This window comes from Podarcis cretensis (assembly GCF_951804945.1).
Source record: "Podarcis cretensis genome assembly, contig: SCAFFOLD_25, whole genome shotgun sequence".
NCBI lineage: Eukaryota > Metazoa > Chordata > Lepidosauria > Squamata > Lacertidae > Podarcis > Podarcis cretensis.
In genome coordinates, this window is record NW_027647848.1 from 185,939 (window position 1) to 213,376 (window position 27,438).

The 27,438-nt window shown below is 47.2% G+C and overlaps 1 protein-coding gene across 3 annotated transcripts in view; it reads left to right on the forward strand.

Annotated features, from left to right (window-relative positions):
* Nucleotides 1–27,222, forward strand: part of LOC307208388 (uncharacterized protein) — a 98,354-nt gene extending 71,132 nt beyond the window's left edge. The window contains exons 3-7 of one of the 3 annotated variants that reach the window (XM_079996469.1): nucleotides 2,122–2,188; nucleotides 12,023–12,126; nucleotides 19,511–19,573; nucleotides 24,218–24,280; nucleotides 27,111–27,222. In XM_079996469.1, coding sequence (XP_079852595.1) covers nucleotides 2,122–2,188; nucleotides 12,023–12,126; nucleotides 19,511–19,573; nucleotides 24,218–24,280; nucleotides 27,111–27,177 — 364 coding nt within the window. In that variant the 3' untranslated portion in view covers nucleotides 27,178–27,222. Of the gene's footprint in view, nucleotides 1–2,121; nucleotides 2,189–7,937; nucleotides 9,101–12,022; nucleotides 12,127–13,356; nucleotides 13,453–18,122; nucleotides 18,319–19,510; nucleotides 19,755–24,217; nucleotides 24,281–27,110 lie in introns of those variants that run through there. The other 2 variants (XR_013835137.1, XR_013835138.1) reach the window with 2 other exon arrangements.
* Nucleotides 27,223–27,438: the final 216 nt, after the last annotated feature.

Genomic DNA, 27,438 nt, shown 5'->3' on the forward strand with positions numbered 1-27,438 from the left:
ATGATAATAATAATAATAATAATAATAATAATAATAATAATTGGAGGAATTAGCTGGTTACAAAACCAAGCAGTGCTTCATCTGCAGAAGACGCTGTTCAGGTCCAGTTTCCAAGCCATGAAGGGCGGCCTGAGGGGGAAAGCAAGGGGGATCTGCACTTGATTTCATATAAAGAAGAAATGATGATTTCGTTCCTCTGGCGTTGCGGTAGCCAAGGGGATCTTCCCCGCCCCAATTCTAATAAATAAAAATACTCTACGGTTCATGCTTAGGGGGAAGAGGCCGTGTCCCCCTTGGGTGGGTGGGATTTATAATAATAATTTAACATATAATGATAATAATAATTTATTACTCTTTCCAGCCAGCAACAGAGTATTTAAAAACACGATAAGACATAATATACTACAAACTTTTATAAGTTTTATAAGAATAACCATCATAATAATGATAAGAATTTTAAAATGAAGGTTAATCCTCATTTAACCCCCTTCTCCAGCCACTCCCAACAGAATATTAAAAACGCGACATAACGCACTTGCAAGCTTCACCAAGCCTTTTCTAATAATAAAAATAATAAAAATAAAAATATTTTAAAAAGTACTGCTAATAATCCTTTATTGCAATAAAAACGCGCCCCAAGTGCTGCCTCGGCGTCCCGGGCGTGGGAAACAGCTGAGGAGAAGCAGGTGAGAAACAGCTGGGAGGAGAAAGAGCGGGAAAGGGCTGGCCCCGCCCACGGCCCGGCCTGGGATTGGCCCAAAGGCCCACCTATCGCCGACGACGGCCCTCAACCGACATGGCGGCGGCGGCGCGTCTTCTGCCCTTTCTCCCCCCCCTTTCCAGTCCCGTTGCCCTCGTCCAACATGGCCGCTCCAGGAACCCCCTCGCTCCACGCACGCGCCCTCAGCCGCAGCAGCAGTAAACTCGGCGGCGATAGGTCGGCCTGTGGGCCAATCCCAGGCCGCAGTGTGGGCGTGGCCGGCCGCGTGGCGCTTCTTCTCCTCAGCGTTTCCCTCGCCATTTTCTCGAAGGACGCGCGTGAGTTTGGTCGCCTTTTTAATGCTGTCTTCTGTTGGGAGTGGGCGGGAAATAAGATTTATAAATTCTTCTTCTTCTTATTATTAGAAACCCTGAGTGAAGTTTGTAATATATTACGTTTTGTCGAATTTTTAAATCATCTTTTGGGGACGGGGAATAAATGAGGATTATCCTTCATTTTTAAATGGTTAGCGTTATTATAATGGTTTTTATTGTAAAAAGGTGAGGGAAGTTTGTAATATATTATGTTTTATCTTTTTAAATTTTCTGTTGGTGGCTGGGAAAGAGTAATACATTATTATCATTAGTTTTATTATTATTGTTATTATAAAAGGGTGAGGGAGGTTTGTAGTATATTACGTTTTATCATTTTTAAAAAAATATTCTGTTGGTGGCTGGGGAAGAGTAATTCATTATTATCATTAAATTATTATTATTATTATTATTATAAATTACACCCACCCAAGGGGGACATGGCCTCTTCCCCCCTAAGCATTAACACTATAGTATTTTGATTTGAATTGGGGGGAGAAGCAACTCCAGAGTAATTGGCAGTGAGAATGAGAATCATTTCTTCTTTATATGAAATAAAGTGCAGATCTCCCTTGCTTTCCCCCTCAGGCCACCTTGAATGTCTTGGAAACTGCTTGAAGCGGTGCTTTTGTAACCAGCTAATTCCTCCAGATCCCAATTCCTCCCCTTATTATTAATATTATTATTATTATCATGAAATGAACCCTTGTGGTTCCTTCTGAGATTCCTGCCTTGGGGCGGGTGGGACTGGATGACCCTTGGGGTCCCTTCCAGCGAGATGCACCATTATGTGATTCTTGGGGAAGGGCTTCAGAAAGCAGAAACAAGAAGAAACCAGAAAAAATAAAGAGGAAAAACACATTTCTTCCAGTTAGTCTGTATGATGGCTCCTAGGGAAGGGCGGCTCCTTTCCCACTTGAATCTTTCTTCCCTTGGAATCTGGGCTAGACATACATGTTTGCTTTAACGAAGACCCTTCTTTCCCTTTTTGTGAAAATAATGGGCATTATTGATATTTCTTAGGTCTGCTCTGCTGAATTCCTGTTCTGGAAAGGAGGAGGAGGAGGAAACTTCGCGTGATGAAGGGAGAAGAGGAGGTGGAGGAAAAGTCATGAAGGTAAAAGGGGAAAAATAGAAAGACCTATTAACGTATAACATATAAGAACATTTTTAAAAAACCCCACTCTTGATATATTACACCCACCCAAGTGGGGCTTGGCCTCATCCCCCGTAACCAACTCAGTACAGTACAGTAAAAATATAGTAAAATCATTTTATTTATTTGATTGGGGTAGGCTAGCACCTCCTGGCTTCTCCCATGCTGGTGAGGCATGTCTCCTTTTTCCTGTTCTTGTCAGGCTATCAAAAGGTGACAAAGCAATGGGTTGGAAACTTAATTTATTCAGATGAACCATTGCTTTAACCAGGTAATTACTCAAGGCACCGATTTTTCATCTATCGATTTATCCACATAATCCAACCAGAGATCCAAAAGTGGTTCACTTGCACGTTAAATCTTAAGATAAATGTTTTGGAAGAGGCATAAATTAAAAAAGAGAATTAATTTGAAAGCAGGTCCAGTGAATTAGAGAGGCAGAGCTGGCTGGTTTGTCATCCAAAACCCAGTTTGGGTCTAGAAGACCCCAGCCTGAAGGGCAACCCTGAAAACATTGCTTAATGTTTGATTTTTGGAGGAGATACTCTGAATTGAACAGGATAAGAATAAATGGGGATCAGCCCCTGCTGTAGTGGCCAGCACTAAAAGCCGTTTGAGTAATTCAGATCAATAAAGTAGGAATATTTAATATTTCCAAACCAGCAACATCCCACCAGTTTGGGACACTTGCATCAGCTTGCAATGTTAAGCGAGGTGCTCTAAAGAAAAGCACTTTCTACATGTATGAGTCTTCAGAGTAGGCTCATGGTTTTTCCCTTGCCTGGAGGTTAGCATATCTGCAATTAGAACTTCAGGCAGGACAAAAGGGGATGGCAAGGGGGGCTTCCTGGCGGAACCGAACTTGCAGCTGCAGAAGGGTGGATTCCTGCCTTGCAGCAGAGTGGAGTGGATGACCCTTGGGGTCCCTTCCCGATATATACTCACCCACCAGCATAGGATTCTTTGGAAAGTGCTGCAGAATACAGTTTGGGGTGGTTGTGTGTGTCAGTCCTTAAAAATCAACTGTGCAATGTTCTGCACAGCAGGGGCGAAGCAAAGATTTAAGACTGTCTCCCGCTATGCACCCAGGCTGGGAGCCCCAATGGGACGAGACTAAGTGGGCTGAGCCCCTGCAACAGGGGCCAAAACCAAAAGCCAGTGGAATCATTTACATTGAGAAATTCTGGGACGGATGTATGCATTTTGGACACTTGCAGCAGTTTGTAATGTTAAGAGAGGTGTTGTAAAGAAAAACACTTTATACCCTTATGAGCGTTCCCTTAGAGCAGGCTCAGGGTGGTTTCCTTTTTCTGGAGGTATAAATGTTCTCAGCAGATGTACAATCACCCCGAAGGCTTCAGGCCTCCTGACTGTTGAAAACCTGCTGGGGAGACTGTAAGCAGCACCTCCTCCGCTCCCAGTCAGCAAAAGGGGATGGCAAGGTGTGCTTCATGGCGCAACTTGCAGCTGCAGTTTAAAGTACCTTAAAAGTGCCATTTTATAGGGCAACACTGACAGCACAACCAAGGTTGGTGTTTTTTCTCCTGCTTATTCCTGCCTTGCTGTGGGCTGTGCTGGATGGCCTTTGGGGTCCCTTCCAGATATAGATATATATGCAGCATCATAGGATTCTTTGGAATGTGCTTCAGAAAGAACAATCTGAAATAGCATTCCTTTAAGTTAGTTGTATGATGAGAAAGTTGCCTCACTTTAGGCCCTGACACCCAACAGTTAAATGCTTCCACCTTTTGGTACTGTGAGCACCAAGGTTGCAGGGACGCCTGCATAAGGGACGCCTGCATATTCCTAAGAGCTAGAAAGTGGCACACAGAATAAGCAGTAAAACATACCTCCTGGTTAGTTGTATGATGGCAAACAGCTTCCCCTTCCCAGCCTGCTGGGAATAGATACATATGCAGAATCATAGGATTCTTTGGAATGTGCTTCAGAAAGAAGAAACAGAAGTAACATTGCGTTAAGTTAGTTGTTTTATGGCAAAGTTGCCTCAGTTTAGGCTGTGACACCTAACAGTTAAATGCTACCACCTTTTGGTACTGTGAGCAAGGTTTCAGGGGGATCTCCATAAGGGATGCCTGCATATTTCTAAGAGCTGCAAGGTGCCACACAAAGAAGAAAAAGGAAAACATATCTCCCAGTTAGTTGTATGATGGCAAACAGCTTCCCCTTCCCAGCCTGCTACTTTATTCTGTCTTGCATAGCAATACAAACGATGGGTGCCTGTTTTATACTCCTAATCTTTCAGTTCATCTGAAAGAAATCAGGCCCACAGGTTTGCTGTGTTCCTTAATGTCTGATTTTGTGGATCTATTATCACCCATATGTTTCGTGCATAAGCCTACTTAGGCATGGAAAAGGAAAGGGAGGGGGAGAACGAGGATTCCTGAACTGAGTGGGCTTCCCTGCGCACACTTCAGGGCAGAAGGGGGAGATAGAGGGAACGCTCTACCTTCTCCCCCTAATCTGTCTTCCCTCCCTAATCATGGCGGACAAGCTCCCACTTTCAGCGCCTGCCCGGAAGAGGAGCAGCACCCATACAGAGAACGGTAGGAGCCAAATTGTCCAGGGATCTTCTGGGTATGAAGGGGTGAGGGTTTTCTTCACCAACACCAGTGTGCAGTGCACACACAAGTATAGAAATGAGTCAGAATAAACAGGTTTCCAAAAAAGTATAGTATTTATACCCTAAATTCCCTAATTCCCCTAACCCCAGCGTCAGGAAGTCAGTTTTGTTTTGGGACTGCCCTGCAATGCACACCTGAGGCCGCAGGTGCAGAGAAATCTCTTTATGAGATGTTTGGTACCTCTAGACAGGTGTGCAACAACCTGGACAATTTGGGGTTGGAGTAAAGAAGGCCACGGAAAGTCTAGTTTTTAACTAGGGGTCAAAGGTCAGAAGTTGTAAGTCTGCTGTTGTAAGTCAAGGGATTGGGGTTTAGGTCATTGATAGGGTCGGTGTTAGGCTTAGGGGTCAGGATCCGGGCCTCCCCCTGACCTTTGAAATGCTCCCAGGGAGGATGTAAGCAGCACGTCCTCTTGCAGCTGCAGGAGAGGTGTGCCATTTAAGAGGGCAACATTTGCTGCAGAACCAAGGTTGCGGGATTGTTCCCCGTAAGGGACTCCTGCATGTTCCTGCGATGCGGCAGGTTAGACTGGATGACCCTTGGGGTCCCTTCCAGATATAGATATATATGCAGCATCATATGATTCTTTGGAATGTGCTTCAGAAAGAAGAAACAGAAATAGCATTCCTCTAAGTTGTGGGAACCAGGTTGCACTGTGGGTTAAACGACAGAGCCTATGACTTGCCGAACAGAAGGTCAGCGGTTCAAATCCCCGCCATGGGGTGAGCTCCCATTGCTGGCTCCTTGCTCCTTCCAACCTAGCAGTTTGAGAGCACATCAAAGTGCAAGTAGACAAATGCTCTGGCAGGAAGGTTAATGGCGGTTCTCAAGGCCAGTAAAGCGAGATGAGCGCCGCAACCCCAGAGTCGGTCACGACTGGACCTAATGGTCAGGGGTCCTTTTACCTTTACGATGGCAAAGTTGCTTCACTTTAGACTGGCACCTAACAGTTAAATGCTACCACCTTTTGGTACTGTGAACACCAAGGTTGCAGGGGGATCTCCATAAGGGACGCCTGCATATTTCTAAGAGGTGCAAAGTGCCACACAAAGAAGAACTAGAAAAACATACCTCCTGCTTAGTTGTATGATGGCCAACCACTTCCCAACAGGCTTCCCCAGAAGTATAGTCTTTATACCCTAAATGCCCTAATTCCCCTAACCCCAGGGTCAGGAAGACAGTTTTGTTTTGGGACTGCAATGCACACCTGAGGCCGCAGGTGCAGAGAAATCTCTTTATGAGATGTTTGGTACTTCTAGACAGGTGCACAACAACCTGGACAATTTGGGGTTGGAGTAAAGGCCACGGAAAGTCTAGTTTACCTTTACCTTTGACAATGGTCCCTTTACCTTTGACAATGGTCAGAAGTTGTAAGTCTTCTGTTGTAAGTCTAGCGGTTGGGGCTTGGGTCATTGTTAGGGTTGGTGTTAGGATTAGGGGTCAGGATCCGGGCCTCCCCCTGACTGTTGAAATGCTCCCAGGGAGGATGTAAGCAGCACGTCCTCTGTTTCCAGTCAAGAATAGTGGATGGCCATGTTGGCTTCATGGCTGACCTTGCAGCTGCAGGAGAGGTGTGCCATTTAAGAGGGAAACATTTGCTGCACAACGAAGGTTGCGGGATTGTTCCCCGTAAGGGACTCCTGCGATGCAGCGGGTTGGACTGGATGACCCTTGGGGTCCCTTCCAGAGGTTTATATACCATCTTTATTCTTTGGAAAGGGCTTCTGAAAGAAGAAAGAGAAATGGCGTTCCTTAAAGTCAGTTGCAGCCTAACACAGGAAAGTGGCCTCGCTTCCTGTGAGCTCCCTTATTCTTCCCTGCACATTAATTTGAGCTTGCCAAATCCCGTGTCAGTTTTTACACGGATCCCTCTTTCAGTTCTTCTGGAATAATTCGCCCCCCTTATTTCTCAGGCTTTATGGGGCGTGCTGAATTCCTGCTCCCAACAAGGGGAAGGAGAAGGGGAAGCTTCGCCTGACAGAGGGAGGGAGAAGAGGGAATCTTCTGAGACAAGGTGCCAGTGCCAGGGTCCTCCTGCTGCTGTCTTGTGGGGCGAGAGGGGTAAAGGGGATCTTTGGGCACAAGATCCAAACAGCGCCGTTAACCAAACACCTGATTAACCCTGCAGTGTGGCAGCCAAAGGAAAGAGAAGCAAAAGAGGTAAGGCAGCTCCCAGACATCTCCATGGAGTTGCAAAAGGCTGGTACAGCAGCAGGGAGCCAAGGGAACGGTGGGAAATACCTAGCTATATCTCTAAATCAGTAAGACCGTGCAGTCCTTACACTTCCACAAGGCCTGGTCCTTTCCAGAGGTGCATCCTGCCTTCTTCAAAGGTGGATTTCAGGTCAAACAGCTGGTTGAAAAGTCTCTTTTCCTCTCCTCACACCCGTAGCCCTGGCAACCTCCCAGAGAACAGTCTATTCTTCGATGGTCAGGGAGATTGCACTTTCCCACGGTCTCTCGAAAAATGGAAACCTTCGCATTTAGTAATCTCTTAATGCAGTTTGGGTGGGGGTGTTTGTGTGTGTCAGCCCTTAAAAATCAACAGTGCAAAGGTTTAAGACTCATCTGCTATGCATATAGGCTGGGAGGCCCAATGGCACGAGACTAAGTGGGCTGAGACCCTGCAACAGGGGCCAAAACCAAAAGCCAGTGGAATCATTTACATTGATAAATACTGGTACGTACGAATGCGTTTTGGAAATTTGTAGCAGTTTGTCCTAAGAGAGGTGTTTTAAAGAAAAAACACTTTATACACTTATGAGCGTTCCCTTAGAGCAGGCTCATGGTTGTTTCCTTTTCTTGAGGTATAAATGTTCTCAGCAGATGTACAGTCACCCCGAAGGCTTCAGGCCTCCTCCTGACTGTTGAAAAGCTCCTGGGGAGACTGTAAGCAGCACCTCCTCCGCTCCCAGTCAGCAAAAGGGGATGGCAGAGTCTAGGACTTGCCGATCAGAAGGTCAGTGGTTTGAATACGTGCGACGGGGTGAGCTCCCTTTGCAGGGTCCCTGCTCCTGCCAACCTAGCAGTACAAGAGCACGTCAAAGTGCAAGTAGATTAATAGGTACCGCTCCGACGGGGAGGTCAATGGCGTTTCCGTGCGCTGCTCTGGTTCGCCAGAAGCGGTTTAGTCATGCTGGCCACATGACCCGGAAGCTGTATGCCAGCTCCCTCTACCAATAACGCGAGATGAGCACCACAACCACAGAGTTGGCCGCGACTGGACCTAATGGTCAGGGGTCTCTTTATCTTTGACAAAGGTCAGAAGTTGTAAGTCTGCTGTTGTAAGTCTAGTGGTTGGGTTTTGGGTCATTATTAGGGCTTGGGTTAGGGGTAAAGGCCTCCCGCTGACTGTTGAAATGCTCCCAGGGAGGATGTAAGCAGCACGTCCTCTGTTTACAGTCCAGAATATTGGATGGCCATGTTGGCTTCATGGCTGAACTTGCAGCTGCAGGAGAGGGGGGGATCCCTGAGCTATAATTAAGCAGCCTTCAAAGTGCCATTTAAGAGCGCAACATTTGCTGCAGAACCAAGGTTGCGGGATTGTTCCCCGTACGGCAGTCCTGCATGTTCCTGCGATGCAGTGGGTTAGACTGGATGACCCCTGAGGTCCCTTCCAGAGGTTTATATTCCATCATTATTCTTTGGAAAGGGCTTCAGAAAGAAGAAAAAGAAATAGCATTCCTTAAAGTTAGTTGCAGCCTAACCCAGGAAAGCCGTCTCTCTTCCTGTGAGCTCCCTTATTCTTCCCTGCATATTAATTGGAGCTTGCCAGATCCTGTGCCTCTTTTTACACAAACTCCTCTTTCAGATCTTCTGGAAAAAATCCGCCCCCCTGTTATTTCCCAGGTTTCTATGGGATGTGCTGAATTCTTGCTCCCAAAAAGGGGGAGAAGGAAGGGGGAAGTTTCACCATACAGAGGGAGGGAGAAGAGGGGCTCTCGTTGCTTCCTTGTGGGGTGAGAGGTGGAAAGGGGATCTTTTGAGACAAGTCCCAAACAGCTCCTTTAACCAAACACCTGATTCGCCCAGCAGCGTGGCAGCGAAAGGAAAGAGAAGAAAAAGAGGCAAGGCAGCAGTGGAAAAAGATGGGTTGCCTGCATGGGCTCTGCTTTATTCCTTAATGTCAAATGCTACATCTGCCTAAGTCCACTTCCATCCACTGGAAAAGCTTCTTAGCAGCAAGGAGTAAAGGGAACGGTGGGAAATACCTAGCTATCTCTCTAAATTGGTAGGACCACACAGTTCCTACACTTCCACAAGGCCCGGTCCTTTCTAGAGGTGCAGCCTGCCTTCTCCAAAGGTGGATTTCTGCTCAAACAGCTGGTTGAAGTTTCTCTTTTCCTCTCCTCACACCCTCCCAGAGAACAGTCTCTATTCCTCATTGGCCAGGGAGATTGTATTTTCTCACGGTCGCTCAAAAAAATGAAACCCTAGCATTTAGTAATCTCTTAATACAGTTTTGGGGTGTGTTTGTGTGTGTCAGCCCTTAAAAATAAATGGTGCAAAGATTTAAGACTGTCCCCCGCTGTGCACCTAGGCAGGGAGCCCCAATGGCACAAGACTAAGTGGGCTGAGCCCCTGCAACAGGGGCCCAAACCAAAAACCAAGTGAATCATTTACATTGATAAATACTGGCACGTACGAATGCGTTTTGGAAATTTGCAGCAGTTTGTCCTAAGAGAGGTGTTTTAAAGAAAAAACACTTTATACACTTATGAGCGTTCCCTTAGAGCAGGCTCAGGGTGGTTTCCTTTTTCTGGAGGTATAAATGTTCTCAGCAGATGTACAATCTCCCCGAAGGCTTCAGGCCTCCTCCTGACTGTTGAAAAGCTCCTGGGGAGACTGTAAGCAGCACCTCCTCCGCTCCCAGTCAGGAAAAGGGGAGGGATGGCAAGGTGTGCTTCATGGCGCAACTTGCAGCTGCAGTTTAAAGTGCCTTAAAAGTGCCCTTTCATAGGGCAAGACTGACGGCACAACCAAGTTGGCTCTGCATATTCTTACCTTTCAGTGGGTTGGGCTGGATGACCCTTGGGGTCCTTTCCAGATATAGATATATATGCAGTATCATATGATAGTTTGGAATGCGCTTCAGAAAGAATTAATAGAAATGGCATTCTTTTAAGTTACGGGACGCGGTTGGCGCTGTGGGTTAAACCACAGAGCCTAGAACTTTGCGATCAGAAAGTCGGCGTTTCGAATCTGCGCAACGGGGTGAGCTCCCGTTGCTCGGCGGTCCCTGCTCCTGCCAACCTGGCAGCTTGATAGCACGCCAAAGTGGAAGTATATAAATGGGTAGCGCTTCGGCGGGATGGTAAACGGCATTTCCGTGCGCTGCTCTGGTTCGCCAGAAGCGGCTTAGTCATGCTGGCCACATGACCTGGAAGCTGTACGCCAGCTCCCTCTCTCAATAAAGCGAGATGAGCGCTGCAACCCCAGAGTTGGTCATGACTGGACCTAATGGTCAGGGGTCCTTTTGCCTTTGACAAAGGGCAGAAGTTGTAAGTCTGCTGTTGTAAGTGGAGGTGTTGGGGTCGTTATTAGAGTAGGGGTTAGGGGTTAGGGCCTCCCCTGACAGTTGAAATGCTCCCAGGGAGAATGTAGGAGAGGTGTGGATCCCTGAACTATACCTAAGCAAACTAAAGTGCCACTTAAGAGGGCAATATTTGCTGTGCAACCAAGGTTTCAAGATTGTTCCCCGTAAGGGACTCCTGCATGTTCCTGCGATGCAGCGGGTTGGACTGGATGACCCTTGGGGTCCCTTCCAGAGGTTTATATTCCATCATTTTTCTTTGGAAAGGGCTTCAGAAAGAAGAAAGAGAAATAGCGTTCCTTAAAGTTAGTTGTATGATGGGAAAGTTGCCTCACTTCCTATGAGCTCCCTTATTGAATAATTGCACATTACATCACATTAGTTTGAGCTTGGTCATATCCTCTGCCTGTTTTTACACGGACCCCTCTTTCAGTTCTGTAAAAAATCTGCCCCTCTGTTATTTCTCAGGTCTCTGTGGCGTGCTGAATTCCTGCTCCGAAAAAGGGGGAGGAGAAGGAAGAGGGCAGCTTTGCGGGACAAAGAGAGAGGGAGAAGAGTGGCCAGAGGGGGAACGGGGATATTTTGAGACAAGATCCAAACAGCTCCTTTTCCTCTCCTCACACCCTCCCAGAGAACAGTCTCTATTCCTCAATGGTCAGGGAGATTGCATTTTCCCACGGTCTCTCCAGATATTGAAACCCTAGCATTTAGTAATCTCTTAATGCAGTTTTGGGGTGTGTTTGTGTGTGTCAGCCCTTAAAAATCAAGTGTGCAAAGATTTAAGACTGTCCCCCGCTATGTACCTAGGCCGGCACAAGACTGAGTGGGCTGAGCCCCTGTAAAAGGGGCCAAAATCCAAAGCCAGTTGAATCATTTACATCGAGAAATACTGGCACGTATGTATGCGTTTTGGAAACTTGCAGCAGTTTGAAATGTTAAGAGAGGTGTTTTAAAGAAAAAACACTTTATACACTTATGAGCGTTCCCTTAGAGCAGGCTCACGGTTATTTCCTTTTCTGGAGGCATAAATGTTCTTAGCAGATGTACAATCCCCCCCGAAGGCTTCAGGCCTCCTCCTGACTGTTGAAAAGCTCCTGGGGAGACTGTAAGCAGCATCTCCTCCGCTCCCAGTCAGCAAAAGGGGATGGCAAGGTGTGCTTCATGGCGTAACTTGCAGCTGCAGTTTAAAGTGCCTTAAAAGTGCCCTTTCATAGGGCAAGACTGACAGCACAAGCAAGGTTGGTGTTTTTTCTCCTGCATATTCCCGCCTTGCCGTGGGTTGGGCTGGATGACCCTTGAGGTCCCTTCCAGATACAGATATATATTCAACATATGATTCTTTGGAATGTGATTCAGAAAGAAGAAACAGAAGTTTGTGGAGTAAACGATGAAGTACAAACGATGGATGCCTCTTTCATACTCCTACTCTTTCAGTTCAGTTCTTTCAGATTTTGTGGATTTATTATCACCAATATATTTCAGGCATAAGCCTAGTTAGGCATGGAAAAGGAAAGGGAGGGGGAAAACGAGGATTCCTGAAGCGAGTGGGCAGAAGGGGGAGACGGAGAGAAAGCTCTGCCTTCTCCCCCCTAATCTGTCTTCCCTCCCTAATCATGACAGACAAGGTCTTCATCCCACCTTCAGCGCCTGCCCCGAAGAGGAGCAGCACCCATAGAGAGAACGGTAGGAGCCAAATTGTCTTGGGATCCTCTGGGTTTGAGAGGGTGAGCGTTGGGACGGGAACTCTGTCTCCTGAAGCAGTGCGTTTTCTCCAGGATTGGCCTGTGGTTTCCTTCACCAACACCAATGGCAGAATAAACAGGCTTCTTTAAAAAATGAAAGTCTTTATCCCCTAACCCTAATTCCCCTAACCCTTGGGTCTGGAAGGTAGTTTTGTTTTGCGACTGCCCTGCAATGCACACCTGAGGCTGCTGGTACAGAGAAATTTATGAGATGTTTTCCCTAATGAAAATGGTACTTCTAGCCTGATGCAAAACAACCTGGACAATTTGGGGTTGGAGTAATGAAGGCTACGGAAAGTCTAATTGTTTAACTAGGGGTCAAAAGTCAGAAAAAAGGGACACAGGTGGCACTGTGGATTAAACCACAGAGCCTAGGACTTGCCAATCAGATGGTTGGTGGTTCAAATCCCCACGACAGGGTGAGCTCCCGTTGCTCGGTCGCTGCTCCTGCCAACCTAGCATTTTGAAAGTGTTTATGTGCGCTGCTCTGGTTCGCCAGAAGCCTCTTACATGACCCGGAAGTTGTACGCTGGCTCCTGCCAACAAAGCGAGATGCGCACCTCAACCCCAGAGGTGGTACACGACTGGACCTAATCGTCAGGTGACCTTTTGCCTTTGACAAAGGTCAGATGTTGTAAGTCTGCTGTTGTAAGTGTAGGCGTTAAGGTTTGGGTCATTGTTAGGGTTGGGGTTAGGCTTGGGGGTCAGGGCCTGCACCTGACTGTTGAAATGCTCCCAGGGAGGATGTAAGCAGCACTTCCTCTGTTTCCAGTCCAGAATAGTGGATGGCCATGTCGGCTTCCTGGCTGAACTTCCGGCTGCAGGAGAGGTGTGCCATTTAAGAGGGCAACATTTGCTGCAGAACCAAGGTTGCGGGATTGTTCTCCGTAAGGGACTCCTGCATTTTCCTGTGTTGCAGCGGGTTGGGCTGGATGACCCTTGGGTCCCTTCCAGAGGTTTATATACCATCATTATTATTTGGTAAGGGCTTCAGAAAGAGGAAAGAGAAATAGCATTAAATGTTCTTAGGAGATTTACAACCACCCCGAAGGCTGCTGGCCTCCTCCTGACTGTTGAAATGCTCGTGGGGAGACTGTAAGCAGCATCTCCGCTCCCAGTCAGGAAAAGGGGATAGCAAGGTGTGCTTCATGGCGCAACTTGCAGCTACAGATTAAATTGCCTTAAAAAGTGTGATTGACATTATTGATATTTCTTAGGTCTGCTCTGCTGAATTCCTGTTCTGGAAAGGAGGACGAGGAAACTTCGCGTGATGAAGGGAGAAGAGGAGGTGGAGGAAAAGTCATGAAGGTAAAAGGGGGGAAAATAGAAAGACATATTAATATGTAACATATAGGAACATTTTTTAACAACCCCACTCCTTCTATATTACACCTATCGAAGTGGGGCTTGGCCTCATCCACCCTAACCACCACAGTACAGTACAGCAAAAATACAGTAAAATAATTTTATTTATTTGATTGTGGTAGGCTAGCACCTCCTGGCTTCACCCATGTTGGTGAGGTTTGTCTCCTTTTTCCTGTTCTTTTTCCTGTTCTATTGAAAGGTGACAAAGCAATGTGTTTTTGAAACTTAATTTCTTCTGATGAACCATTGCTTTAACCAGGTAATTACTCAAGGCACTGATTCTATCACATCGATTTTTTCACATAATCCAAGCGGAGATTAATTAGCATCCCAAAGGGTACACTTGCACGTTAAATCTTAAGATAAATGTTTTGGAAGAGGCATAAATTAAAAAAGATAATTAATTTGCAAGGAAGCCCAGTGAATTAGACTGGCAGTGAGCTGGCTGATTGGTCTAATGGAGCATCCCTAAACCCAGTTTGGGTCTAGAAGACCTCAGCCTGAAGGTCAACCCTCCATTGCTTTCTGTTTGATTTTTTGAGCAGATACTCTGAATTGAACATCAGCAGAAGAAATGGGGATCAGCCCCTGCTGTAGTGGCCAGCACTAGAAGCCGTTTGAGTAATTCAGATTAATAAAGTCGGAATAGTTAATATTTACAAAACAGCAACTTGACACCAGTTTTAGACACTTGCATCAGCTTGCAATGTCAAGAGAGGTGCTCTAAAGAAAAGCACGTTATACACTCATGAGCATTCCCTTAGAGCAGGCTCAGGGTGGTTTCCTTTTTCTGGAGGTATAAATGTTCTCAGCAGATGTACAATCACCCCGAAGGCTTCAGGCCTCCTCCTGACAGTTGAAAACCTCCTGGGGAGACTGTAAGCAGCACCTCCTCCGCTCCCAGTCAGCAAAAGGGGAGGGATGGCAAGGTGTGCTTCATGGCGTATCTTGCAGCTGCAGTTTAAAGTGCCTTAAAAGTGCCCTTACATAGGGCAAGACTGACAGCACAACCAAGGTTGGTGGTGGTTCTCCTGCATGTTCCTGCCTTGCAGTGGGCTGTGCTGGATGACCCTTGAGGTCTCTTCCAGATATAGATATATATGCAGCATCATAGGATTCTTTTGGAATGTGCTTCAGAAAGAAGAAGCAGAAGTAACATTGCTTTCAGTTAGTTGTTTTATGGCAAAGTTGCCTCAGTTTAGGCTGTGACACCTAACAGTTAAATGCTTCCCCCTTTTGGTACTGTGAGCACCAAGGTTTCAGGAGGATCTCCATAAGGGATGCCTGCATATTACTAAGAGCTGCAAGGTGCCACACAAAGAAGAAAAAGGAAAACATACCTCCCAGTTAGTTGTATGATGGCAAACAGCTTCCCCTTCCCAGCCTGCTACTTTATTCTGTCTTGCATAGCAATACAAACGATGGGTGCCTGTTTTATACTCCTAATCTTTCAGTTCATCTGAAAGAAATCAGGCCCACAGGTTTGCTGTGTTCCTTAATGTCTGATTTTGTGGATCTATTATCACCCATATTTTTCGTGCATAAGCCTACTTAGGCATGGAAAAGGAAAGGGAGGGGGAGAACGAGGATTCCTGAACTGAGTGGGCTTCCCTGCGCACACTTCAGGGTAGAAGGGGGAGATAGAGGGAACGCTCTACCTTCTCCCCCCAATCTGTCTTCCCTACCTAATCGTGGCGGACAAGGTCCCACCTTCAGCGCCTGCCCGGAAGCGGAGCAGCACCCATACAGAGAACGGTAGGAGCCAAATTGTCCAGGGATCTTCTGGGTGAGGGTTTTCTTCACCAACACCAATGTGCAGTGCACACACAAGTATAGAAATGAGTCAGAATAAAGAGGCTTCCAAAAAAGTATAGTATTTATACCCTAAATTCCCTAATTCCCCTAACCCCAGCGTCAGGAAGTCAGTTTTGTTTTGGGACTGCCCTGCAATGCACACCTGAGGCCGCAGGTGCAGAGAAATCTCTTTATGAGATGTTTGGTACCTCTAGACAGGTGTGCAACAACCTGGACAATTTGGGGTTGGAGTAAAGAAGGCCACCGAAAGTCTAGTTTTTAACTAGGGGTCAAAGGTCAGAAAGCAGGTGGTGCCGTGGGTTAAACCACAGAGCTTCGGTCTTGCCGATCAGAATCTGCGCGCTGGGGTGAGCTCCCTTTGCAGGGTCCCTGCTCCTGCCAACCTAGCAACTTGAAAGCACGTCAAAGTGTAAGGAGATAAATGGGTACCGCTCCGGCAGGAAGGTCAACGGCGTTTCTGTGCGCTGCTCTGGTTCGCCAGAAGCGGCTTAGTCATGCTGGCCCCATGACCCGGAAGCTCTGTGCCGGCCATTAAAGTGAGATGTGCACTGCAACCCCAGAGTCGGCCACGACTGGACCTAATGGCCATGGGTTCCTTTACCTTTACCTTTTACGAAGGTCAGAAGTTGTAAGTCTGCTGTTGTAAGTCTAGGGGTTGGGTCATTTTTAGGGTCAGGCTTAGGGAGAGGCTTGGGGTTAGGCTTAGGGGTCAGGATCAGGGCCTCCCCCTGACTGTTGAAATGCTCCCAGAGAGGATGTAAGCAGCACTTCCTCTGTTTCCAGTCAAGAATAGTGGATGGCCATGTTGGCTTCATGGCTGAACTTCCAGCTGCAGGAGAGGTGTGCCATTTAAGAGGGAAACATTTGCTGCACTAAGTTTGCGGGGTTGTTCCCCATAAGGGACTCCTGCATGTTCCTGCGATGCGGCAGGTTAGACCGGATGACCCTTGGGGTCCCTTCCAGATATAGATATATATGCAGCATCATATGATTCTTTGGAATGTGCTTCAGAAAGAAGAAACAGAAATAGCATTCCTCTAAGTTGTGGGAGCCAGGTTGCACTGTGGGTTAAACCACAGAGCCTAGGACTTGCCGAACAGAAGGTCAGCGGTTCAAATCCCCGCCATGGGGTGAGCTCCCGTTGCTGGCTCCTTGCTCCTTCCAACCTAGCAGTTTGAGAGTACATCAAAGTGCAAGTAGACAAATGCTCTGGCAGGAAGGTTAATGGCGGTTCTGAAGGCCAGTAAAGCGAGATGAGCGCCGCAACCCCAGAGTCGGTCACGACTGGACCTAATGGTCAGGGGTCCTTTTACCTTTACGATGGCAAAGTTGCTTCACTTTAGACTGGCACCTAACAGTTAAATGCTACCACCTTTTGGTACTGTGAACACCAAGGTTGCAGGGGGATCTCCATAAGGGACGCCTGCATATTTCTAAGAGGTGCAAAGTGCCACACAAAGAAGAACTAGAAAAACATACCTCCTGCTTAGTTGTATGATGGCCAACCACTTCCCAACAGGCTTCCCCAGAAGTATAGTCTTTATACCCTAAATGCCCTAATTCCCCTAACCCCAGGGTCAGGAAGACAGTTTTGTTTTGGGACTGCAATGCACACCTGAGGCCGCAGGTGCAGAGAAATCTCTTTATGAGATGTTTGGTACTTCTAGACAGGTGCACAACAACCTGGACAATTTGGGGTTGGAGTAAAGAAGGCCACGGAAAGTCTAGTTTTTAACTAGGGGTCAAAGGTCAGAAAGAAGGGACACGGGTGACGCTGTGGGTTAAACCACAGAGCCAAGGACTTGCCAATCAGAAGGTCAGTGGTTTGAATCCCCGCCATGGGGTGAGCTCCCGTTGCTCGGTCCCTGCTCCTGCCACCTAGGAGTTTGAAAGTGCAAGAAGAAAAATAGGTACCGCTCCGGCGGGAAGGAAAATGGCGTTCCATGCACTGCTCTGGTTTGCCAGAAGCGGCTTAGTCATGCTGGCCCCATGACCCGGAAGCTGTGCGCCGGCCAATAAAGTGAGATGTGCGCCACGACTGGACCTAATGGTCACGGGTCCCTTTACCTTTGACAGTGGTCAGAAGTTGTAAGTCTGCTGTTGTAAGTCTAGCGGTTGGGGCTTGGGTCATTGTTAGGGTTGGTGTTAGGATTAGGGGTCAGGATCCGGGCCTCCCCCTGACTGTTGAAATGCTCCCAGGGAGGATGTAAGCAGCACGTCCTCTGTTTCCAGTCCAGAATAGTGGATGGCCATGTTGGCTTCATGGCGGACCTTGCAGCTGCAGGAGAGGTGTGTCATTTAAGAGGGAAACATTTGCTGCACAACCAAGGTTGCGGGATTGTTCCCCGTAAGGGACTCCTGCGATGCAGCGGGTTGGACTGGATGACCCTGGGGTCCCTTCCAGAGGTTTATATACCATCATTATTCTTTGGAAAGGGGTTCAGAAATAGAAATAGTGTTCTTTAAAGTTAGTTGCAGCCTAACACAGGAAAGTCGCCTCGCTTCCTGTGAGCTCCCTTATTATTCCTGCACATTAATTTGAGCTTGGCGGATCCTGTGCCTGTTTTTACGCGGACCGCTTTTTCAGTTCTTGTGGAAAAAATCTGCCCCCCCCCCCCCGTTATTTCTCAGGTCTCTATGGGCTGTGCTGAATTCCTGCTCCCAAAAAGTGGAAGGAGAAGGAAGGGGGCAGTTTTGCGTGACAAAGGGAGGGAGAAGAGTGGCAAGAGGGGTAAAGGGGATCTTTTGAGACGAGATCCAAAGACCTCCTTTTACCAAACACCTGATTCGCCCAGCAGCGTGGCAGTGAAAGGAAAGAGAAGAAAAAGAGCCAAGGCAGCAGTGGAAAAAGATGGGTTGCCTGCATGGGCTCTGCTTTATTCCTTAACGTCGAATGCTACACCTTCCTAAGTCCACTTCCATCCACCGGAAAAGCTTATTAGCCGCAAGGAGCCAAGGGAACGGTGGGAAATATCTAGCTATCTCTCTAAATCGGTAAGACCACACAGTCCCCACACTTCCACAAGGCCTGGTCCTTTCCAGAGGTGCAGCCTGCCTTCTCCACAGGTGGATTTCTGCTCAAAGAGCTGGTTGAAGTGTCTCTTTTCCTATCCTCACACCCATAACCCTGGCAGCCTCCCAGAGAACAGTCTCTATACCTCGACTGTCAGGGAGATTGTATTTTCTCACGTCTCTCCAGATAGTGAAACCCTAACATTTACTAATCTCTTAATGCAGTTTTGGGGTGTGTTTGTGTGTGTCAGGCCTTAAAAATCAAGTGTGCAAAGATTTAAGCCTGTCCCCCGCTATGCACCCAGGCTGGGAGCTCCAATGGCACGAGACTAAGTGGGCTGAGCCCCTGCAACAGGGGCCAAAACCAAAAGCCAGTTGAATCATTTACATTGACAAATACTGGGACGGATGTATGCATTTTGGAAATTTGGAGCAGTTGGTAATGTTAAGAGAGGTGTTTTAAAGAAAAAACACTTTACACAGGAGCATTCCCTTAGAGCAGGTTCATGGTTGTTTCCTTTTCTGGAGGTATAAATGTTCTTAGCAGATGTACAATCCCCCCCGAAGGCTTCAGGCCTCCTCCTGACTGTTGAAAAGCTCCTGGGGAGACTGTAAGCAGCACCTCCTCCGCTCCCAGTCAGGAAAAGGGGATGGCAAGGTGTGCTTCATGGCGCAACTTGCAGCTGCAGTTTAAAGTGCCTTGAAAGTGCCCTTACATAGGGCAAGACTGACAGGACAACCAAGGTTGGTGGTGGTTCTCCTGCATATTTCTGCCTTGCATTGGGCTGGGCTGGATGACCTTTGGGGTCCACCTTCATAGGATTCTTTGGAATCTGCTTCAGAAAGAAGAAACAGGAGTTTGTGGAATAAACGATGCAGTGCAAACGATGGGTGCCTCTTTTATACTCCCACTCTTTCAGTTCATCTGAAAGAAAACCGGCCCACTGATAAATTCTCTGTGCTTCGTTCCTTATTGTCAGATTGTGTGGATTTATTATCACCCAAATGTTTTGGGCACAAGTCTATTTATGCACAGTAAATGAAAGGGTGGGGGAAAACGAGGATTCCTGACATGAGTGGTCTTCCCTGCGCACACTTTTGGTCAGAAGGGGGCGATGGAGAGAGCGCTCTGCCTTCTGCCCCCTAATCTGTCTTCCCTCCCTAATCATGACAGACAAGGCCTTCATCCCACCTTCAGCGCCTGCCCGGAAGAGGAGCAGCACCCATACAGAGAACGGTAGGAGCCAAATTGTCTTGGGATATCCTGGGTTTGAGAGGGTGAGCGTTGGGACGGGACTCGTCTCCTGAAGCAGTGGGCTTGCACCCGGATCTGTCTGCGTTTTCCTTCACCAACACACAACTGCAGTGCACACACAACTGTAGAAATGAGTCATAATAAACAGGCTTCCAAAAAAGTATTAACTCTGTCCCCTTACCCAAATTCCCCCTAAGCCCGGCGTCAGGAATATAGTTTGGTTTTGAGATGTCTTGCAATGTACACCTGCCCGTTTTCTATGGCTGCAGCTGGGGGCAAATCTCTTTATGAGATGTCTTCCCTTATGAAAATGCTACTTCTAGCCAGATGCGCAACAAGCTGGACAATTTGGAGTTTGAGAAAAGAAGGCCACGGAAAGTAGTTTTTAAACTAGCAGTCAGAGGTCAGAAAATAGGGGTGCGGGTGGCGCTGTGGGTCAAACCACAGAGTCCACGACTTTCCAATTATAAGGTTGGCGGTTCATATCCCCGCCATGGGGTGAGCTCCCGTTGCTAGGTCCCTGCTTCCAACCTAGCATTTTGAAAGTGTTTCTTTGAGCTGCTCTAGTTCGCCAGAAGCCTCTTGCACGACTCAGAAGTAAGTCTGCTGTTGTAAGTAGCGGTTGGGGCTTGGGTCATTGGGGTTGGTGTTAGGCTTAGGGATCAGGATCCGGGCCTCCCCCTGATTGTTGAAATGCTCCCAGGGAGGATGAAAGCAGTACGTCCTCTGTTTCTAGTCAAGAATAGTGGACGGCCATGTTGGCTTTATGGCTGAACTTGCAGCTGCAGGAGAGGGGTGCCATTTAAGAGGGAAACATTTGCTGCACTAAGTTTGTGGGGTTGTTCCCCGTAAGGGACTCCTGCATGTTCCTGCGATGCTGCAGGTTCGAGTGGATGATCCTTGGGGTCCATTCCAGAGGCTTCTATTCCATCATTATTATTTGGAAAGGCCTGCAGAAAGAAGAAACAAATAGTGTTAAATGTTCTTAGCAGATGTACAATCACCCCGAAGGCTTCAGGCCTCCTGACTGTTGAAATGCTCCTGGGGAGACTGTAAGCAGCACCTCCTCCGCTCCTAGTCAGGAAAAGGGGAGGGATGGCAAGGTGTGCTTCATGGCGCAACTTGCAGCTGCAGTTTAAAGTGCCTTAAAAGTGCCCTTTTATAGGGCACGACTGACCGCACAACCAAGGTTGGTGGTTCTGCATTTTCCTGCCTTGCAGTGGGCTGGGCTCAATGACCCTTGAGGTCCCTTCTAGATATAGATATGACTACAGCATCATACATTTCTTTGGAATGTGCTAGAGAAAGAATAAAAATAGTATTACTTTAAGTTAGTTGTATGATGGGAAAGTTTCTTCACTTTAGGCTGTGACACCTGACAGTTAAATGCTTCCACCTTTTGGTACTGAAAGCACCAAGTTTGCAGGGTGATCTCCATAAGGGACACTTGCATACTCCTAAGAGCTAGAAAGTGCCACAGAAAGGATAAGCAGTAAAACATAACTCCAGGTTAGTTGTATGATGGCCAACCGCTTTTCCTTCACTGCCAGCTACTTTATTCTGTCTTGCATTGCAATACAAATGATGTATGCGAGTTTGATATTCCTACTCTTTCAGTTCATCTGAAAGAAATCAGGCCCACTGATATTTCTATGTATGGGCTTTGCTTCATTCATCAATGTCAAATTTTGTGCATTTATCATCACTCACGTGTTTTGTGCATAAGGCTACTTGGGCTTGGAAAGGGAATGGGTGGGGAAAATGAGGATTCCTGAACTGAGTGGGCTTCCCTGCACACATTTCTGGGCAGAAGGGGGCGATGGAGAGAGCGCTCTGCCTTCTCCCCCCTAATCTGTCTTCCCTCCCTAATCATGACAGACAAGGCCTTCATCCCACCTTCAGCGCCTGCCCAGAAGAGGAGCAGCGGCCATACAGAGAACGGTAGCCGAAGTGACTGGATATTCTGGGTTTGAGAGGGTGAGCGTTGGGATGGGACCCGTGTCTCCTGAAGCAGTGGGCTTGCACCAGGATCGGTCTGCGTTTTCCTTCAACACACAACTGCAGTGCACACACAACTGTAGAAATGAGTCATCATAAACAGGCTTCCAAAAAAGTATAGTCTATACCGTAACACTAATTCCCCAAACCCTTGGGTTAGCAATACAATTTTCTTTTTGGGAGTTACCCGCAATGCACACCTGAGGCCGCAGATGCATAAGAGATGTTTTCTCTAATGAAAATGCTACTCCTTGCCAAATGCACAACAAGCAGGACAGTTTGGGGGTGGAGTAAAGATCACTGATGCAGTTTTTAACTAGGGGTCAAAGGTCAGAAAGAAGGGATGCGTGTGGCGCTGTGGGTTAAACCATGGAGCCTAGGACTTGCGGATTAGATGGTTGGGAGTTTGAATCCACATGATGGGATAAGTTCCCTTTGTGGGGCATCTGCTCCTGCCAACCTAGCAGCTGGAAAGCATGTCAAAGTACAAAGTAAATAAATAGGCACTGCTCCGGCAGGAAGGTTACCGGTGTTTCCATGTGCCTAGACATGCTGGCTGCGTGATCTGGAAGCTATATGCTGGTTTCCTCAGCCAGTAAAGAGATGAGCGCTGCAACCCCAGAGTCTGCCATGACTGGACCTAATGGTCAGGGGTCCCTTTAGCTTTTACAAAGGTCTGAATTTGTAAGTTTGTTGTAAGTGTCGGGGAGTTAGGTTCAGGGCCCCTTCCTGACTGTCTAAATGCTCCTAGGGAGGATATAATCACTAGTTCCTCTGTTTGCTGTCAAGAGTAGTGGACGGCCATGTTGGCTTCATGGCTGACCTTGCAGCTGCAGGAGAGGTGTGCCATTTAAGAGGGAAACATTTGCTGTACAACCAAGGTTGCGTGATTTTCCCCGTAAGGGACTCCTGCGATGCAACGGGTTGGATTGGATGATCCTTAGGCTCCAGAGACTAAGTAGCACCTCCTCCGCTCCCAGTCAGCTCCTGGAGAGGTGCGCCATTTAAGAGGGCAACTTTTGCTGCACACCCTAACAGCAGCTGCAGTTTAAAGTTCCTGACTAGCAGTGTGTTGGCCTGGATGACTGTTGAGGTCTCTTCCAGATAGATCATGTGATTATATAGAATGATTCTACCATCATGTGATTCTATAGAATGTGCTTCAGAAAGAAGAAACAGAAAGAGCAATAGTTGTATGATGGGAAAGTTTCCTCACTTTAGGAAGTTATTCCTGCCAGTTAAATGCTTCCACCTTTTGGTACTGTGAGCACAAAGGTTGCAGGGGGGTCTCCATAAGGGAAGCTTGCACATTCCTAAGAGCTAGAAAGTGCCACAGAAAGAATAAGCAGTAAAACATACTTCCAGGTTAGTTGTATGATGGCCAACCACTTTGCCTCCACTGCCACTGGGTTAGGGTTAGGAGTCAGGGTTAGGGCCAGGGCGTGGGCCTCGGCCTTGGCCTCCACCTCCACCTGACTGTTGAAATGCTCCCAGGGAGGATGTAAATAGCATGTCCTCTGTTTCCAGTACAGAATAGTCCATGGCCATGCTGGCTTCATGGCTGAACTTGCACCTTCAGGAGAGGTGCCATTTGAGAGAGCAACATTTGCTGCAGAGCCAAGTTCTTTGGATTGTTTTCCGTAAGGGACTCCTGCATTTTCCTGGGCTGCAGCGGGTTGTGCTGGATGACCCTTGGGGTCCCTTCCAGAGGTTTATATACCATCATCATTCTTTTGAAAGGGCTTCAGAAAGAAGAGAAAGAAATCACATTGAATGTTCTTTGAAGATTTACAACCACCCTGAAGGCTTCAGGCTTCCTTCTGACTGTTGAAATGCTCCTGGGGAGACTGTAAGCAGCACCTCCTCCACTCCCAGTCAGGAAAAGGGGATGGCAAGGTGTGCTTCATGGTGCAATTTGCAGCTGCTGTTTAAAGTGCCTTTAAAAGTGCCTTTTCATAGGGCAAGACTGACAGCACAACCAAGGTTGGTGGTTCTACTGCATATTGTTGCATTGCAGTGGGCTGGGCTGGATGAACTTGGGGGTCCCTTCTAGATATACATATGAATCCACCTTCATAGGATTCTTTGGATTCTACTTCAGAACAAAAAAAGCATTCATTAAAGCTAATTGTATGATGGGAAAGTTTCTTCACTTTAGGCTGTGACACCTAGCAGTTAAATGTTTCCACCTTTTGGTACTGTGAGCAGCAAGGTTGCAGGGGGATGTCCATAAGGAACACTTGCATATTCCTAAGAGCTAGAAAGTGCCACACAAAGAATAAGCAGTAAAACATACCTCCAGGTTAGTTGTATGATGGCAAACAATTTCCCCTTCCCAGCCTGCTACTTTATGCTGTCTTGCATAGCAGTTCAAACGATGGATGCCTGTTTCATATTCCTACTCTTTCAGTTCATCTGAAAGAAAGCAGACCCACTGATATTTTATGAGCTGTGCTTCGTTCCTTAGTGTTAGATTTTGTGTATTATCACCCATATGTTATTGGCATAAGCCTACTTACTCATGAAAAAGGAAATGTTCCCTGTGCACACTTCCAGGCAGAAGGAAGAGATAGAGGGAACGCTCTGCCTTCTCCCCCCTAATGTATCTTCCCTCCCTAATCATGACAGACAAGGTCTTCATCCCACCTTCAGCGCCTGCCCGGAAGAGGAGCAGCACCCATATAGAGAACGGTAGGAGCCAAATTGTCTTGGGATCCTCTGGGTTTGAGAGGGTGAGTGTTGGCACTCCTGAAGCAGTGAATTTTCACCAGGATCACTCTTCCGTTTCCTTCATCAACACCAATGTACAGCTCCATACACAACTGTAGAAACGAGTCAGAATAAACAGGCTTCCAAAAAAGTATCTCTAATTCCTAACCCTAATTCCCTTTATCATTGAGTTGGGAAAATTTTTTTCTTTTGGGACTGCCCTGCAATGCACACCTGAGGCTGCAGGTGGAGAGAAATCTCTATGAGATATTTGGTACTTATAGACAGGTGCAGAACAACCTGGAGAATTTGGGTGTGGAATAAGGAAGGCCAGGGATAGTCTAGTTTTTAACTAGGGGTCAAAGATCAGAAAGAAGGGATGCAGGTGGCGCTGTGTTAAACTATAGTGCCTAGTACTTGCCGATCAGGTCGTCAGCGGTTCAAATCCCCGTAATGGGGTGAGCTGAGATCGAGTCTGCTGTTGTAAGTCTAGGGGTTTGGGTCATTATTAGGGTTGGGGTTAGGGAGAGCATAGGGGTTAGCTGTCAGGGTCAGTGTCAGGGCCCTCCCCTGACTGTTGAGATGCTCCTAGGCAGGATGTAAGCAGCACGTCCTCTGTTTCCAGTCAAGAATAGTGGACGGCCATGTTGGCTTCATGGCTGACCTTGCAGCTGCAGGTGAGGTGTGCCATTTAAGAGGGAAACATTTGCTGTACAACCAAGGTTGTGTGATATTCCCCGTAAGGGACTCCTGCGATGCAACGGGTTGGACTGGATGACCCTTCGGGTCCCATCCAGAGGTTTACCTTCCATCATTATTATTTGGAAAGGCCTTCAGAAAGAAGAAACAGAAATAGTGTTAAATGTTCTTAGCATATGTACAACCCCCCCCCCTCAAGGCTTCAAGTCTCCTCCTGACTGTTGAAATGCTCCTGGGGAGGATATAATCACTAGTTCCTCTGTTTGCTGTCAAGAGTAGTGGACGGCCATGTTGGCTTCATGGCTGACCTTGCAGCTGCAGGAGAGGTGTGCCATTTAAGAGGGAAACATTTGCTGTACAACCAAGGTTGCGTGATTTTCCCCGTAAGGGACTCCTGCGATGCAACGGGTTGGATTGGATGATCCTTAGGCTCCAGAGACTAAGTAGCACCTCCTCCGCTCCCAGTCAGCTCCTGGAGAGGTGCGCCATTTAAGAGGGCAACTTTTGCTGCACACCCTAACAGCAGCTGCAGTTTAAAGTTCCTGACTAGCAGTGTGTTGGCCTGGATGACTGTTGAGGTCTCTTCCAGATAGATCATGTGATTATATAGAATGATTCTACCATCATGTGATTCTATAGAATGTGCTTCAGAAAGAAGAAACAGAAAGAGCAATAGTTGTATGATGGGAAAGTTTCCTCACTTTAGGAAGTTATTCCTGCCAGTTAAATGCTTCCACCTTTTGGTACTGTGAGCACAAAGGTTGCAGGGGGGTCTCCATAAGGGAAGCTTGCACATTCCTAAGAGCTAGAAAGTGCCACAGAAAGAATAAGCAGTAAAACATACTTCCAGGTTAGTTGTATGATGGCCAACCACTTTGCCTCCACTGCCACTGGGTTAGGGTTAGGAGTCAGGGTTAGGGCCAGGGCGTGGGCCTCGGCCTTGGCCTCCACCTCCACCTGACTGTTGAAATGCTCCCAGGGAGGATGTAAATAGCATGTCCTCTGTTTCCAGTACAGAATAGTCCATGGCCATGCTGGCTTCATGGCTGAACTTGCACCTTCAGGAGAGGTGCCATTTGAGAGAGCAACATTTGCTGCAGAGCCAAGTTCTTTGGATTGTTTTCCGTAAGGGACTCCTGCATTTTCCTGGGCTGCAGCGGGTTGTGCTGGATGACCCTTGGGGTCCCTTCCAGAGGTTTATATACCATCATCATTCTTTTGAAAGGGCTTCAGAAAGAAGAGAAAGAAATCACATTGAATGTTCTTTGAAGATTTACAACCACCCTGAAGGCTTCAGGCTTCCTTCTGACTGTTGAAATGCTCCTGGGGAGACTGTAAGCAGCACCTCCTCCACTCCCAGTCAGGAAAAGGGGATGGCAAGGTGTGCTTCATGGTGCAATTTGCAGCTGCTGTTTAAAGTGCCTTTAAAAGTGCCTTTTCATAGGGCAAGACTGACAGCACAACCAAGGTTGGTGGTTCTACTGCATATTGTTGCATTGCAGTGGGCTGGGCTGGATGAACTTGGGGGTCCCTTCTAGATATACATATGAATCCACCTTCATAGGATTCTTTGGATTCTACTTCAGAACAAAAAAAGCATTCATTAAAGCTAATTGTATGATGGGAAAGTTTCTTCACTTTAGGCTGTGACACCTAGCAGTTAAATGTTTCCACCTTTTGGTACTGTGAGCAGCAAGGTTGCAGGGGGATGTCCATAAGGAACACTTGCATATTCCTAAGAGCTAGAAAGTGCCACACAAAGAATAAGCAGTAAAACATACCTCCAGGTTAGTTGTATGATGGCAAACAATTTCCCCTTCCCAGCCTGCTACTTTATGCTGTCTTGCATAGCAGTTCAAACGATGGATGCCTGTTTCATATTCCTACTCTTTCAGTTCATCTGAAAGAAAGCAGACCCACTGATATTTTATGAGCTGTGCTTCGTTCCTTAGTGTTAGATTTTGTGTATTATCACCCATATGTTATTGGCATAAGCCTACTTACTCATGAAAAAGGAAATGTTCCCTGTGCACACTTCCAGGCAGAAGGAAGAGATAGAGGGAACGCTCTGCCTTCTCCCCCCTAATGTATCTTCCCTCCCTAATCATGACAGACAAGGTCTTCATCCCACCTTCAGCGCCTGCCCGGAAGAGGAGCAGCACCCATATAGAGAACGGTAGGAGCCAAATTGTCTTGGGATCCTCTGGGTTTGAGAGGGTGAGTGTTGGCACTCCTGAAGCAGTGAATTTTCACCAGGATCACTCTTCCGTTTCCTTCATCAACACCAATGTACAGCTCCATACACAACTGTAGAAACGAGTCAGAATAAACAGGCTTCCAAAAAAGTATCTCTAATTCCTAACCCTAATTCCCTTTATCATTGAGTTGGGAAAATTTTTTTCTTTTGGGACTGCCCTGCAATGCACACCTGAGGCTGCAGG